The sequence below is a fragment of the Ammospiza nelsoni genome, chromosome 2 (assembly GCF_027579445.1).
Source record: "Ammospiza nelsoni isolate bAmmNel1 chromosome 2, bAmmNel1.pri, whole genome shotgun sequence".
Taxonomy (NCBI): Eukaryota; Metazoa; Chordata; class Aves; order Passeriformes; family Passerellidae; genus Ammospiza; species Ammospiza nelsoni.
Window position 1 is genome coordinate 2,897,086 of NC_080634.1, and position 16,158 is coordinate 2,913,243.

Below are 16,158 nucleotides of genomic sequence, written 5' to 3' on the forward strand. Positions count from 1 at the left end.
TGGCATTTTAGGGGTGTGCTGTATCAGCAGAAATACTGCATTGTAGTGTGGAGAGCAGGGCTGTTGTACAGGAGGACCAAATCACTGTGAGATTGTTGGAGTCAGAAGTCATGGCTGCTAATCTTAATACCAGTAAATTCTCCCTTGGAATTACCACTAGCTTTAAATCAAGGTAATTACATGCAGGACACCAAGCTAGTTAGACAGCACTTTATTTATTTACTTAAAGTTGCTTTATGAGAGCTCCTCTGTGTCTCCTCAGCACAACCAGGAATCTTTTCCAAGGCATTCTGTTGGAAAGAATTATCACTAGCAAAGAAACTGTTCAGCTTTTTTTTAAGAGTTACCCCTGGTAACTGGCTGGTCAGCCTCAGGGATTTTTGTAGAAACCAGCTGAGTGATGGTCACACAGTTTTGCAGGAGGAGTTGGTACAAGGAGAGCACATGAGTTGTGTGAGAAACTCATAAACTTCTTTCATCTAGTAAATATATGGCTGTAGGCATTTGTAGGCTATTTAAGTATTGGCTTCCATGTAACTTTAATAGTATATGGGAAAACAAATGAGGATCACACTGAAGTGTGATCTAGCCTGCCAGTGAGGATCTAGCTGAGTACATCTTCATGAAACACTTCATTAATTGGTTCACAAAATGCACCTGACCAAGTGTTGTGTGTTGTTACACTAAAGGATCTATCAGGATTAAAAGAAGTTGTGATGAGTTAATGTAGGAATTGAGTGCTTGCATGAAGTTTTCCATTTTTACTTTTTACCTTACCATCCAAATCCATGAAGAAGAATAAATCAGACAATGAATTTCTAACCCGTTCTTTATATATTTCTTATGTCTTTGTGCATGGAAATGCCATTTTCTTCTGCAGTTTCCAGATTAATATAGAGTTTTAGGACATACAATGATGAAATTTACCATTGCTTCTCCCAGTCAGTTTTGTCTAAAGACCAGGATTTCATCTTCTAAATTCTGCATTATTGTTTCCCCTCTATTGAGATGTGCAACTCTGGAAGTCACAGAAGCTTTTAGAAGTCACTAGAAGCTTTTATCAGGAAGAAGGTGTTTTTTTCAGGTTACCACTTGAAAGGAAATATGTTTTTTGCATTTTTGATACTATTAAAGAACAGCACAATACCCATCTGAACCAGAAGTCTCCTGTAACCAGTGTGAAAACCTCCCTTGTAATGACTTCTAAAATGTTTGAGCATGGAAAAGTAATGGTTCCAGTCTGAAGGAGATGAGGAAAGTGGAATGAAGGAGAGAACTGAAAAATTATTCTTAACTTCATAGATTTGATCCTGATGATATCAGGTTGTCCCATGGCTGAGGCACCTGCCTGTTGTGGGGGACAGTGAACATTTCATTGCCACCCATGTGCTGCTGTGATGCCTGTGAGGGCAAGCTGGACCTGCAGGGCAGATCGAGAGAGGGGGAACTTCCACCAAGCTGTGGGTCCATTGCCTGCATGTGTTTTGTAGATGAAACTGGGTTTGGATTGAATTAATCAATTTCAGAGTGACTGCAGTCATGTTTTCAAGGAGCTTGTCCTGTAAGAATAAATAATATATAATTAATATAATAATATGTTATATATATTATTTATTCTGTATAAAATATATCACTTAAGTTTGCTCCTGGGTGATTTGCCTCAGCCACTTCTTGCCAAGGGATTTTCCTCAGGAGTCACACTCCCTTCAGCACCGTGCAGTGCAGGTGCATGGCAAACAGATCTGTCTCATCCCGGGAGATCCAGAATCTGTGGGAATTTCTGCTAACAAAAAATGAGAAGTGCACTTTTCCTTTTGAATTTTTATTGGTGTTTCCTTTTTATGGATGCAAACCTTGCTGCAGAGTTGCCTGCCTAGGGCCCCATGCACTCAATAAAGGACTGACTGATTTTTCTTTGTCTATGTGATTGAGGGCTTGATTCAGAGCTAAGAAATATGTAGCACTGGATTATGTTCTTTCTGTAAGATTAGTAAAGATATTTTGTTTATTGATGTAGATAAAACAATGCTATTGTTTTCTTTTAAAGGGGAGTATAACTGCAGGGGGAAACATTTTTCTCATATAGATGGCAGAGCAGCTCAGTCCTGGCAGTATAGCAGTGCACATATATCCATACAGAACACAAATATGTGTGCACAAAAATGTAGAAAATATGTTTATTTATGTTTCTTTATGGCACAATCTTATTTTAGTACTGTACACCTGTGTCTCCTTCTGCACATTTTAATTAACAGTAAAAATAATGCCTTCAGAGCTGTTTTTTTTTTTTAAAGTGGTGTCCAAAATTAAACAGCAGTTAGAGGAGGATGATGAAATAATACAAATAGCTTAACTCAGCTGATTCATAGGCACTGTCCCTCATATTTTGTTTCCTGTTCTTCTGTTTACTCAGAACACCTTTGCTCATGCCATCTGGTTCTGGCAGCAGTGACAACCCTTCAGGTTAACAAATAGAAGATGAAGCTTCTACAGTGGCTACCTCTAATAAATCTGTCATTGTCAGGTGTTAAAATGTCCTAGCATATGCTGAGATTTATTTAATTTCTCGTTATCATTATTTCCATACTGGAGGGGAAACAAAAATATAAAGGGGGTGTGGCGAACACACCCAACAAAAGTAAGCTCAGATTGCAGATAATAAATATTACAGTGTTGCTGTGAAGTATTAATACTTCATTAGTTGATATTTATATAGAGGCTATTTGTTTTTGTACAGTATTTTGTATGAATTCACTTCCTCTGCTTCAGGTTGATAAAGAAGTGGTTACTTAGGGAATTGTGTGATCAGGCACTTGGAGGCTGTATGGCCAAGATGAGGAAAAGAAATTACATTTGTGCTTGTAGGAAACAAATAAATGCCAAAAGAAGAATATCCTTTAATTTTGATGTATGTATTTATGTATTCTACTTCATGTTGATAAAGAAGTGGTTACTTAGGGAAGTGTGTGATCAAGCACTTGGAGGCTGTATGGCCAAGATGAGGGAAATAATTTATTTTTGTGCTTTTAGGAAATAAATAAATGCCAAAAGGAGAATATCCTTTTATTTTGATGTACGTATTTATTTTAAATACCCGTTGTGTTTAAAATAAGGTATAAATCCACTGAGATTTGATTGACTAGAAAATACCTGTGAAAATGTTTACAAATAAAATGTTCCTTTTCACACTGAAAATTATTGCATGACTCAAAAAAAACCCCCAAAAAAACAAACCAGCAAGATTAGCTATCAATTGATGGCCCTCTTTAAAAGCAGGTTTGTCTGAACTTGTAACATTGTAAATAATTACTCTTGTATCTAATGTGTTACACATGACATTTAGAAAACACTACTGCAAGACAATTTGAGAACAAATTAGATCAGAAGCAAGAAAGAACTGCGGGAAGGACTTTAATCAGCTTTCATTATTTATTCCTGTATTCTGAGAAGATTATAGATGCCAAATGGATGCCTTTAATCAAATAATGATTTAAATATTCAGATCTCGCCATTTCAGTTAGATGCAGTGACCCAAATTTCAAGCATCCGAGGGGAAAACGCTGTGGTTTGTGCAGCTGATAGAAGAGCTCTGTTCCCACCCCCTGCTGCAATTAATTTAGCCATGATCCCTTGTTTGTTTTTTGTCACTTTTCTGGTTTTCAGAAGTTGCCCTGTCTGCTGTTCATCTGTTCATTGTGTTTTAAGCTAAAGGAGATGATCCTTTTTATTTGTCTTTTTTTTTTTTTTTTTTTTTTTTTTTACAGCTTCACCGCCTGGCCACCTGAACAAATCATCTGCTCACAAATAAACACAGCTCTGGGTGTGGGTAACTGAGGTTAACTGGGCAGAGGCGAAGGGAACTCACTCCTCTTCCTTGTGTCTTCTTTTGCAGTTAATCTGCTGGATTCAAAAACAATTCAAGGGGAGCTGGGCTGGATCTCCTACCCGTCACATGGGGTGAGTCCACTGGAGTGTGAAATGCAAAGTGCTGCTGCAGACCAATGTGCTATTTAACCATTGTTTCCTCTTCAGAGGACACTGTGCAATAAGGCTGGGGCTTTGGAGATGCAGAAATAATCTGCTCTGAACTTGCAAAATATGGCTTACACAGGTGTGGGGCCTTCTCTTTAGAGCACCCATCCCACTGCAGATAAACCCTTGGAAGGGCCCATTCCTTGGGGAGAAACATGAAAGCAAGAGGTGCACTGAACAACAATAGCAAAAATTTCTCTTTAGGTACTGCTCCTTCTCTGTCATAAAGTGTATTTCTAAAAGAGATCGTGGCTCTTCTTCATGGTGTTACTTGCTAATTTGCTCAGATGGAAGTGGTGGGAGGTGAAAGCTGTGTGGACATGAGTGGCTGATGTAAGTACTTATTTGTAACTTCTGTGCTGAATTGTTGCTAAACTGTTCAAGTCATGAGTTAAAGTATTACTACAGAAATGTCTACATAATGTTCTGGAGGAGGTTGGTGGTTGTTTTATTTACCTTGTATCCAGATCTAGTGGTATTCTATTGGAAGATTTAGAAGTGCAGTCTTAAAGCACCTGTGCTTTCCAATTTGCTAACTCCATCATACCTACATGGCTTTTCCCAGCAAGACTCTTTAAAAAAAATTCTTGAATAACATCATATTGATGACTAAATGGTGCATATCTGTCTAGTGATGCTGATATGTGTTCACTCTCTCACTCCCCACCTCCATGTCTCTGTGGAATGTGTGTATGTGTGTAGGAACATCCCACCTTTTTCTTTCTGCGTTACATCATGCAGATATGCAGGATGACTCTTGCATTCCTGCATTCTGTTTCCCCCAAACACAAAAAAAAACCCCACTTGGCAGTTGAACCCCCATGTCCAGAACCCCCATACCCTTGTTCTCAGAGAAGGCTGAGCCATCAAGTTTTTGCTTTGGGCAAGCTGTTGATTCACCTTTATCACTTTTACAGAATCAGTGTTAAGAGTGCCTTTGCATCTCTGCCTCATGGGATTCCTTTGCTAATGTTTAAGTTGTGCCTTCTTGATATTAGGCATCAAGCAGGTGTTTAGCAGTATTTAAGGATGAAGGTTTGGTTCATTTTTTGAGTTTATGCATGGATCTCTCTCCGTGTCTCTGGATAAAATTGCTCCATTCTCATGGGAAAGAAGTGGGAAGAGGGTTCAGGTTTCCTCCTAGTGGCTTTTTCTGCTGACTTTTCCCAACAAGAAACATCTCTAAACAGGATGTCCAAGAGGGAACTCTCCAGCAATTTCTATTTCATCCGTGTGGTTTTCTTTTTTTCACTTGCATTTTTTTTTTATGAAGCCTTTCTCTCCCAGCTCCCACTGCTCCTCTGCTTTGCTCTCCTGCTTTGCTCAGCTCCTTGCAGCTGTGCAGATCTGCTGCTCTGCTCCCTGCAGCTGTGTCTCTCCTGCCTTGGATGCCTCAAACAGTTGGTAGGGAATGATGCAGGGTATCATGGGGGCTATAAGGAAAACAGATGTGCTGCATTACCCCACCAAAAAGGGCCCCTGGATCTGTCAAGGTCAATTTTATTGGCTGTTGCAAGTTTTCGTCAGGTAAATCCAGCCCAAGTTGTTGTTTGCGTGTGTTTGTACATGCTGTTCCTATTTACTGCCATATCCTTGGATATGGAAGCCAAAGTAAATCATGGAATTTCACTGATGTTCTTGCAAGTTAATGAAATTCCTTGTTAAAAATCGCATGGCAGTAAATTAATGTAGATCATATGCTGTGACTGTTTTTGGAAGAGAACTGAGCCTCTAGAGTGGAGTCTTCAAAATACCTTGAAATTTTAAGCTTACATATTGAAATATAAATGTAAAGTGTAGAAATAACAATGTTTATCCTATCCCAATTGGCATTTTGCTGTAAAATGGTGACAACTTGAGCATCCTGTGAGAGAGGCGCCTTCTTCTTACAGCCCTTTATTTATAGTCAATTAATTAAACCTGGTAAATATGGCTGTGTCTGTCTCTGAGCTAAAATATGAACTTAAACTTCAGTGGAAAAACATTATAATAAAGATGTCACATCATATTGAAAGATTGCTAATAGCAGAGCAGTGATTTAGAAGGTAAAGCTGATAGAGCTGCACCGGAGGCTGTGACTCACAAATGAGAATATTGGTGTCGTGCCAGGTCCTCTCGAGCGTGCAGCAGTGTTCACATAAATGTCAGGACACCAAAGCTGGTGACTTACAGAGTTTTTAAAAATAATTTAACTGAAGTGTTTAACAAACCTCTTACTAGGTTAATAATTTTGTCCTGTTGATACATGATATTGATTGATTTCTGGCAAAATGACCCGAATTGATTGGTTCTTCTTTATTTCTATAAGTTGTCTCGACTTGGGCATATATAATAATAGCTTTCCAGAAATTCCTGAATATTCATGTTAAGGTTTGTGGCTCATTGGTATTCAGGGGTTTGTGTGTCCCACATGAGCACGCTGTAATGGCAGTGATTTAGACTCTGGTGAGTAATATCACCCTGGAAGAATGTGATCTCCCCTTGAACCATCCCACACAGCCACAGCCTTGGCTCCGGGAACACTGATCTGGTCAAGCTCATTAAAACCCTGTCAGCACAAAGCACTGGCCCCTCCAGATAGCAAGGCACAAGAACTAAAAAATATAATAGCAGGTTTTGCTGATGCTTGAGCATGATTGGCAGCAGCCACAAGGCCCCTGTCCTGTGCCACCATCCCAGCACCTGCCCAGGCAACCTTTTTGTGATGCCAATCAGTCAAACCCCAGCTCCATTTCTATAGGTTTCATTAAAAGGGAAAGAAAGAAGAGCTACTTACTCGGTGCAGAGTATATTATTGATATGCTGATTAAGCATAATGCAAATGATCATTAACCGTAATTCACATAAATTACAGCAGCACAGATGTGGGGGTTGGGAGGATAAAGCAAGTCACTTTAATAATATACAATAGAAATGTGATGGATAATTCATACAGAACAAAAGGAGTACAGTCAAACCCTGCTCTGCATATTCATGGGAGGAATTTTATTGGTTTCAGCATCATTTTTTAGGGAGAAAGATGTATCTGACTCCTGCTCCATGTGTTTTTTTTTTTTTCAAACTTCACAAAAAAAATTATTCGTGACATAATCTCAATCCATCGTTCTGCAGTCACGCAGCTTATGACTCAGTCTTTACGTGTTTATCAGTCAAATTTATGGACTTGAAATTTTTGATCATGTTTTTTTCATGTAGTCAGAGAAAAGTAACAGAGAAATCACTCTTATCTTGTTTGGTTTGTAGCTAGAGAAAGGAATGCTGTGGCATTTTTTCACTGTCATGTAAAAGATAATTGTTCAAAAAAGAAACCAAGCCAAGTCAGGGAAAACAAAACATAACAAACAGCTCTAACAAAAAAAAAAAAAAAAGCCAGCCTCAATGAGTTCTGTACATGGCTAAAGTTAGTAAAATGCAGACAAAATTTAACAGGCTGATTGGAAAAATAATGATTCTATTTCTGATCTTGACAGCTTTCTGAATCCCTGGGTTTCTTCAGAAACAGTAGATTTCTTTGAGAGCTGGCCATACTCAGTACCTTAAACTTTTGGACACATAGTTGGAAATGTGGTGTGGACAACTTGGCTTTTTCTTAGTGGTCACTCTGATGGTCATTTGAACAAATCTAGCTGATCGTGTCAGTAATGGAAACTGGTGCATCAGTATTTGAGGAGAGAAGGGTAACATTCCCTGCTCCCCTAATGGCTGGTGTTGTGCCAGGCAGGCTAGAGCCTGCGTGACTGAGATTAATGAGAGTTTTTCCATCAACCAGAAATTGGGTTAGAATCAAAATAATCCTAGCAAAAGTGAGGAAAATGCCTCCTTTCTTATATTTCAAAAGCCTGAAAGTAGTTTGTCACGTTAGGCTGCATTGCTGCCTACCCAGGCTGCTGGCAGCCTCCTTGGTTTCATTTGTTCTGCTTTCAATAGTTGGCTAAAGTGTGGCCCTATAAAAACTTTTGGGTCTTTTCTTTTTGGGGGGTATCATGGACAGAGTGACTGCACAAGAGCCTGAATTATATAGGTATTTGGATGTCTCTTGTGACTAGGTGAAGGTGGAGGAGAATTTGTGCAGGGTGCAGCCTGGTTCTGATGAAGGTGCTCTCAAATAAATGTTATTCAGGAATCAGCTTCTCAGCCCACTGTGACTGGGAAGTTTCTCTGTTAATGCAGAAGACATTTTGAAGATTAATAAGTATTTCCATGAGGTTTGCTTTCCTGCAGCTTTGTGTCTTGCTGTTAATTGCATCCTGTTCTGCAGAAGGTTTGGGTTTGGTTTTTATTTTTCACTAGATCCTTAATGCCATTGGGTTTACTTGTGCCTTTCCTTCAGCCTTCCCCTCATCTGGGCACAAAAAAAACATGCAAAGTTGTTCTTCCTTGCAAAAATCTAACATTTTCACACCACTGCAGAATCTCAGGGCAGCTGAGCTGCCAAAAAACCTTGAAACTGGCCAACAAAAACACAAAAAATTATCAAATGCCTCATTTTATATTTTTTTAATGCTGATTGACATCTTAGCCTGTGTTCATTTTTTATCTGACAACAAATTTGACAATTTATAAGCAGTACTGTATATAAAGTGGGCAGTGTTGCTGAAATCACTAAGTGGTTGTCAAAATGAGTTTCAAAGGGTACCCAGTGATATCAAACAATTGGTGTGAGACAAAAGACTGAAACTTAGAGATATCTTTTTAAAATAAAAAATTAGGTCCTTGTTTTAAAAATGAAAACAATCGTGTTCTGCTGTATACTTTCTTTTTCCTATCCATTAGCAGTGGAATTTCCTTAGTACTTCTTAAAACAATGTGTTCTGGTAAAATCAAGATTTATCTGTTTTGCCTGAGCTCAGGTCTCCTTACAACCCCATGCTGTTACCCTGCCTTCCACAATTTGTGTATCATGTCTGAAATGCAGGCACACTGTTGTGACGGTTGCAAGTCAAATGAACCACTTGGGGTTCTGGTTTTGTGACTCATAGACTTTGTTTCTTCTTACAGTGAGTGCCTGATTGGAAAAATATTTTTTTTTGTTAATATGCTCATTTTTTTGCTTATTATGTGCTTTTGAGTGCACTGAAAGTGTATTTGTTTCACTAGTTTCTCCTTTTTTCAAAATAGTGAAAACTTTAAATAGTAAGAGCTTTCATAAGAGTTTTTTTTTACCCTCAGTTTTCTGTAATCAAGCATGTGCTGTTTCTCAGTTTTAGACTTGTTGTTTTCTTCCTGCTGGAATAAAACTCTCTGCATGTTCTGCTGTAAAAGGAATGATTTTTCTTTGGAGAGGGACAATTAAAAATCTGCCTGATTTCTGAATTTTTAAAGTCTCTTCATTCACAGTCAGCCTTGAATCAGAATCCAATTGTGGTTTCTTCAGTTTGTGGGTGCTGCTTTTACAAAAAATCTGAATTAGTAAAAAGAAAATTGTTTGTATGATACTTTTTTCCCCTTTCTGATAGATCTTTCTTGGAGCAACATAAAGCTGTGAGATAGGCCAGAGAGATATGTTAATTCTGTGAATGTTGTTATATTTTGACTGATTTTGAATAAATGTGAGGTTTTTTTGATATTTTCAGAGGCAGTGTGTAAGTAGTCAATGACAGTGTATTTTAACTGGTTTTGGCTTGTGTTTCTTCTGTGCACTATCTTCTGCTGCTTGCACTAAGCATGCATTTAAAAGGGAAGTTTAAATTGAAAAACTTAAGTGGAGTTGACTAAAGAAATAAGATAAATGCTTTGGGGGAAAATAACGACATTAAACATATTACTTGAGAATTTTATGCATCCCTGGTCTTGTTAGGAATTGTTACCAGACACAAATGCCTTTCTTTTTAAAATGTGGAGCACTGGAATATTCTTAAGATTTTTTTTTTTATAATTGTAGTCTGCATTGCATTCAGTTGGAAAATTCATTGTGATCATAATGGTGCTGTGTTTTGGTATCTTTTTAAATTGATCTGAAGTAGAAACTGTGCTAGTTTCAGTGATTATTATTAAAGGAGGGGGGCTTTTCTTTTTTTCTACTTTTTTACTATGTTACTTCAAATTATGAGATTTCTTTTAAAGAATAATTATAACAACAAGAAGAAAAAGTACAATAAGGGCAATGTCTTTATACCACATTTTATAATGAAAAATATGCACACCCTCCCCATATTTCATTAGCCTCATCAGTCCTTTTATTTCTTGGTAATAAGGTTGTTGAAGGTTGGAGATCAGTTTTCTGTGGTTTCAAACAAAAAAGAAAAAAAGAAAGTGCATGTTTTGGCTTTTGCTCCAAGAGTTAAATAAAGATCTTATTTAAAATTGGAAATGGAGATGGTCCAGCTTTCAATTTTTCTTTTTAACTTTGAAAGTTTAGAAGCAACATCATTCTCCTCAAGGGCAGAATTTTATTTCTGTCAGCCTAAGTCCAGGCCATTTGTGAGAAGTTCTCTCAAATGGTCTCATCTCCATGAGATCTTTTTCATTTTGTGAAGAAACGCTTACTTCATAATTTTATTCTTTTGTGCTGAATTTATTTGCATAAACCAGAACAGAACAAAGTAAATACAGGAACTGTCATGAAATGCAATATTATTTATCACAGGGGCACACTGCAGTCGATTTTAAGACTGTTTTTATAACATCAAGTCCACAAGACAAGTAACTCCCATCTCCAGTTAAAAAAGCCCGTAAATATTTTCTCCTGATAGCTTTGCTGTTAGTTGAATTTATGGTGTCAATACTTTGGCTAGGTGGTTTATTCTGCATTTTCTTTCTTTTTCCCCCAAATATCTGTAAGCATTCAGTGTGAGATGACTGTAGTTCTAGAAGAGCTTTTAGAAGGTATGAAGTGACTTTAGAAGGAGTTGGTGAGTGGGCGCGAAGGGCACTGATGGGTGCAGGGTGAAGAAGCGAGACTCGCAGGGTGTTTCAAGGCAGGACACACGCGTTGTTTGATTTCCCTCTTCCCCCTGTCTTTTTAGAGTTATTTGTGAAAATAGCCTGAGGGTTGTGGCAATTAATTTCCTAATTTCTCCCGCCTGGCTGCGGGCGGGGCAGGAGGAGCGGGAGCAGCGCTCAGCGCCGGCCGGGCGGGCATTGCCGGGAGCGCTCCCCGGCCCCAAAAACATCGCCTGCCCTTCCCCTGCCTGCTCCGGCCCCAAAAACATCGCCTGCCCTTCCCCTCCCTGCTCCGGCCCCAAAAACATCGCCTGCCCTTCCCCTGCCTGCTCCGGCCCCAAAAACATCGCCTGCCCTTCCCCTCCCTGCTCCGGCCCCAAAAACATCGCCTGCCCTTCCCCTGCCTGCTCCGGCCCCAAAAACATCGCCTGCCCTTCCCCTCCCTGCTCCGGCCCCAAAAACATCGCCTGCCCTTCCCCTCCCTGCTCCGGCCCCAAAAACATCGCCTGCCCTTCCCCCGCCTGCTCCGGCCCCAAAAACATCGCCTGCCCTTCCCCTGCCTGTTCCGGACACCCTCACCCCGGCCATCGCCAGCCCTGGGGACTGCGCGGCACACACCGGGACGGGCTGCGGCTCGGGCAGAGCAGTGTGCGGCGATGATGATGATGGTGATGATGATGGAGGAGGAGTGTGGTGGGAGCATGCACCGCCTCGCTGTTCCCTTGCACTGGAGGAGGGTGACGGGCTTGGTGGGGAGCTGGGACAGTGTCCCCATAACGCTGTGCCCAGCGGGGATGTTGGTGTTGGTGTCGCGCACCAGCGGGGAGCGGCGGGGACTCAGTCCGCACGGCACAGCCCGGCTCGCTCCGAGCGCAGCATCCCCGCCTCCTGTCCCCATCCCGCTCCCCAAGTCCCACTTCGTTTCCCAAGCCCTACCCCGCCTCCCATTCCCTCTCCCGCTTCCCAAGCCGTATCCTGCTTCCCGTCCCCGCTGCAGCGCCCCAAGTCCCCATCCCGTTTCCCCAGCCCTATCCCGCCTCCCTTCCTCGCTGCGGCTTCTCAAATCCCCATCCCGGCTTCCCAAGCCTCATCCCATTTCCCAAGTCCTATCCCGCCTACCTTCCTCGCTGTAGCTTCCCAAGCCCCTATCCCGGTGCCCAAGCCCCATCCCGGCTTTCCAAGCCCCATCCCGGTTCCCAAGCCCCCATCCCGCCTCCCGTCCCGCTCTGTGTCCCGGCAGACAGGTGGCGATGTCCCTCGGCGGGCACCGGGATGATGTCCCGCACCTTCCGCCCGGACAGGCTCGCCAGGCTTTAGGCAGCTGCTCTGTGTCCCTTGGTAAAGCCTCCAGCGGCAGAGCTCAGGCAGCAGCCGCTGTTTTGGTTCTCGGTGCTGTTGTTTTGGTGTTTGGAGCAGAAGGTGTTACGGTGGAACTCGTGTTTTGTGCCGATATTCTGCTTTTAATCAGCGGTGAAAGCTGTGGGCTGCTGGGGGCTCTGTGCACGGGGTGGAGATACCATCTTACACATAATAAGGTGATGAAATCTCAGAGTTTCACTCCGTGACATCTGGCCATTTCATCTGCGGCTTGGTTTCTCCTGCCTAACTGCGATTACTCAAACTTTATTTCCAGCTGTTGGGTTTCCAGAGGCCCCAGAGGGCAGCTGAGACACACAGGGTGATTTGATTGCTGGTTGTTAGCACCAGGACAGGGGGATGAGAGCTGTGCTGCGATGTGGTTTGTGTGCTCTTGCAGTAGGCAAGGAAGGGCAGTCAACACCATCCTTCCTCAAGAGCCTGACAATTGATTTTAGTTGGACTCTGGGGGGGAAAAAAAAAAAAATTGAATTGCTCTGTGTTCGTGTTTTTAAACAAAATAAAAGGCTAACCCCAAAGTGAATCTCGTAAATCTAGAGGAAAGTTTCTGTTTGCAGTAGCTGAAACTCGGTTTCTAAATTGGATGTATAGGTTTATATGCTGCACTTTGTGAGTAGAAAGGTAGGAATTAGTATCCTATATCAGTTGTTTATCTTGGAATGTTAAAGGTAGATTTTGACCACTAATCCTTTAATTAGTGCCTGTTCAGACTTCACTGATATCAACAAAAGCATTAAAGTCAATTAAGTTGGTTTAAGTTAATTCACCCAAAAGTTATGACTGATGGGATAGGGTGATAGTGTTGGTTATGAGTCAGGCTGCAGAGTGGCATAAATCAGAATCTACTTTTCACTTGGAATCTCCATTAAAATGTGGTACTGAAATATGTCTAATTTTGAGAGATGTAGATTAGCAGAGACAAATTAAAATGTTGTTTAGGAGAGTTGCCAGGAGGCCACCCAGTCTCCTGCCTGGTGCAGGATAATTGCTAAGGTTCTATCAGGCAGCAGCTCTGTTTTGGGTAGTGGAGTCTGTGGTTGGAGATGTAACAGCCCCTCCAGGCAGCCTGTTTCAGTGCTTCTAGTGGGTAGAATTCTGCCAGATACCTAACCTGAATTTCTCAAGACACATTTTGTGGCCGTTTTCTCTTCTTACACCATCTGCTGTTACTAAGGAGAGTTTGTGTTAACTCCCTTTCAAGTTGCAGTCTGTAATGAGATCATTCCTTAGCTGTTTTTTCTTTTACGAGACTGAACAATCCCTGTGTCTTTGCAATGTATTTGTCCTCCAACTTGGTATTGAACACTTCTATTAGGTGTGATGCCATACTCACTGCTATCCTGGCTTCCTTAATGGGGAGGTTAATGTGGAAAAATATCCAAGAATGGGATGAAGTAAGGATGGAGGTGCTTTGTCTGTGTAACTGATGGAGTGTTTCAGTCTAGAAACACCTCACAGCAATGCTGCAGTTCAGTTTACATTCCTTTTACAACGCAGGGATTTAACAAGTATAAGCTAAATGGGTTCTGGAGGGATTTCTTGAAAAGAAAGATAACAGCATAGTGTGGCTTATTTCTTCACAGCTTCTAAAAATAAGAAGTCTGGCCTTAAACTACACTTGTGATCAAAAAGCTCTTATAATAGGAGGCATGTTTGTCCAAAATCTGAATGTTTCCAGTCTTAATAGCTCTTTCCATGATAGCAGAAAATCCTAAGATTGTATTTTCTGCTCAGAGAGGAGATTTTGACTATTTAAGACTGAGCAAGAGAAGTGCTTTTTGGAAATTGAGTGTTTTGGGATTTATTTGTTTGTTATGGTTGGGGTGGGTTTATTTGTTTGGATTTTCGTTTATGGGGGTTTTGTTTGTTTTAAAAAACTGATCATTTTCTGTGGGTAAACAGGACACAAAAAAAAAAAGAGCTGAGGAAATAATGGCACCTGAACTGAAGGTGAGAACTTTGGGAATAGTGACATTAAACAGTCAGCTCTGTGTGGAGAGACGTCAGGTGTGAGGGTGAGTGAAGAATCCAAGAGTGGAGTGAGATTTCCAGAAAGCAACCTGGATTTAAATTGCTTATGGAGCTGTTTGTGCTGCCTTCCATCTGCAAGGCTTGGAGCTTCTTTCCCATGTGACAGTAGGGAATAAAGATGCCACAACAACCTTCATGTTCCAGAGAAAAGACAGGACCCTGTGGCTTCTTTGAGAGGGAGAGAACTTGGGTTAACTCTGGGTTTCCCCGAGACTCTGACTTCATATTTCAAAGATAGGTTCAATGACATTTGTGCCTGTCACCTGTTCAAAACTCTGCCTTTGTGCACCTCTGTAAACACTCGTAGTCCAAACAAACAGGATTCTCACTTCTCCACTTTTCACAAGAATTAAAATCCCAACCAGAGCTTCAGAAGTTAATTTTCTTCCTGCCTGTGTAGTCTGATACATCATGTTGAGTGCATTCCATCAAACCAATGGGATGTGTAACCTGGCAAAGCAAACACTGCTACTGGAACTTGAGCGTTTATGTTCCCTGATATCCTTGTGTTACCTGTTTAACTTTCACTAATATTTCTGTGACACTTTATTAATAAACATAATGTATCTGTGATGGTAATTTAATTTTACTTTGAAACCTAGTAATAAATGTTTGAACTGCAGAGCATTTCTGTAGAAGTGTTTTAGCCTGAAGAAATGTTTAGAGGAGAGGCTGAGCTGCACTTCTGCTGATGGCACCGTAATTCAGCGCTGTGTATTCAGAAGTAAATGGTTTTCAGATTAGAACATCCTCTTACAATGAAAACATCCAGAGGGTGAATGTTAATCAGATCTTGTAGAAAAGTGCTGTGTGGATGAAGGACAGGCAGAGGTGGTGAGGTAATGCACAAAATAAATGTGCAGGCCAGGTGGAAACTTTCCCTTTACCACGGGGTTGTTTTGCCAGAACCACAGAATTGTTACTCCTGTAGGCTGGAACTAACTGGAGTATCTAAAAATACTAAAGGCAGGTGTTGGTTTTAAATCACAGAGGGTGTGGTGGGATGGGCAGATCTGGGAACAAACCCCTGACTGAACATCAGCACTGTCACATTTTTAATTTAAATACTGTTTTAAGAGAAAGTTGTGTGTTGTCTGTCTTGTGCTAGAGCAAGCAGAGGGTGCATTGTGGGCTGCCCCACTGACTTCCTGAAGAGCTTGGCATTTTTGTAATAAAGTATTGATAGAGAAAATGGAAGCAGAAGCTGAGAGAATGGAAAATGTTTTGAAAACAGTAAATGTTGAATGTTGGTGTTCTTAAGATTTTTAGGAAATCTGACATATACTGCATGATACGTTTTGAAAATTCAGTTGTTGCATGTGACTGCAGTATTGCAATGTCTTGATTTAGAAGGTGGAGGGCAGCATTAAACCCATAGAGCTAATTTACTGGGGTAAACCACTATTAACAGAGACACAAAGTGGAAGGTCTGTAATCTCTGTTACCTAGGCTGAAATGTGGAGACACTGAAAACAGACCAAAGAAAATACAAAAAGTTTTACTTGACTCAGAGTTGTGTTTTAATCTGAAGAATGACAGGTTCTTACATAGAAGGTGAAAAAGAGGAATATAGTCTGCTATTAAGTATATAATTTCCATTAAATGTATAATTTTTTGTGTTTATGTCCTTTGAAAAATAAAGAGAATTCAACAGGGGAGCAAGGAAGTGTCTGAACTGAAGGTTCAGGGATTCTTGTAATGCGTGATGTGCAAAAGTTTTGCAGGGTTCTATCTGCCACCCTATTTTATATTTAACATAAAATGTATACGTAATTGCCTCTGAAATGTTTGGAAGTGAACTTTTTAAAACCATATGCCTTTTAACTGGTGCATGGT

The 16,158-nt window shown here is 40.8% G+C and overlaps 1 protein-coding gene across 2 annotated transcripts in view; it reads left to right on the forward strand.

Annotated features, from left to right (window-relative positions):
• The window catches only part of EPHA3 (EPH receptor A3), a 174,929-nt gene that overhangs the window by 12,087 nt on the left and 146,684 nt on the right, over positions 1-16,158 (forward strand). For both annotated transcript variants that reach the window (XM_059491578.1, XM_059491584.1), the window contains exon 2: positions 3,893-3,957. In XM_059491578.1, coding sequence (XP_059347561.1) covers positions 3,893-3,957 — 65 coding nt within the window. The remainder of the gene's footprint in view (positions 1-3,892; positions 3,958-16,158) is intronic.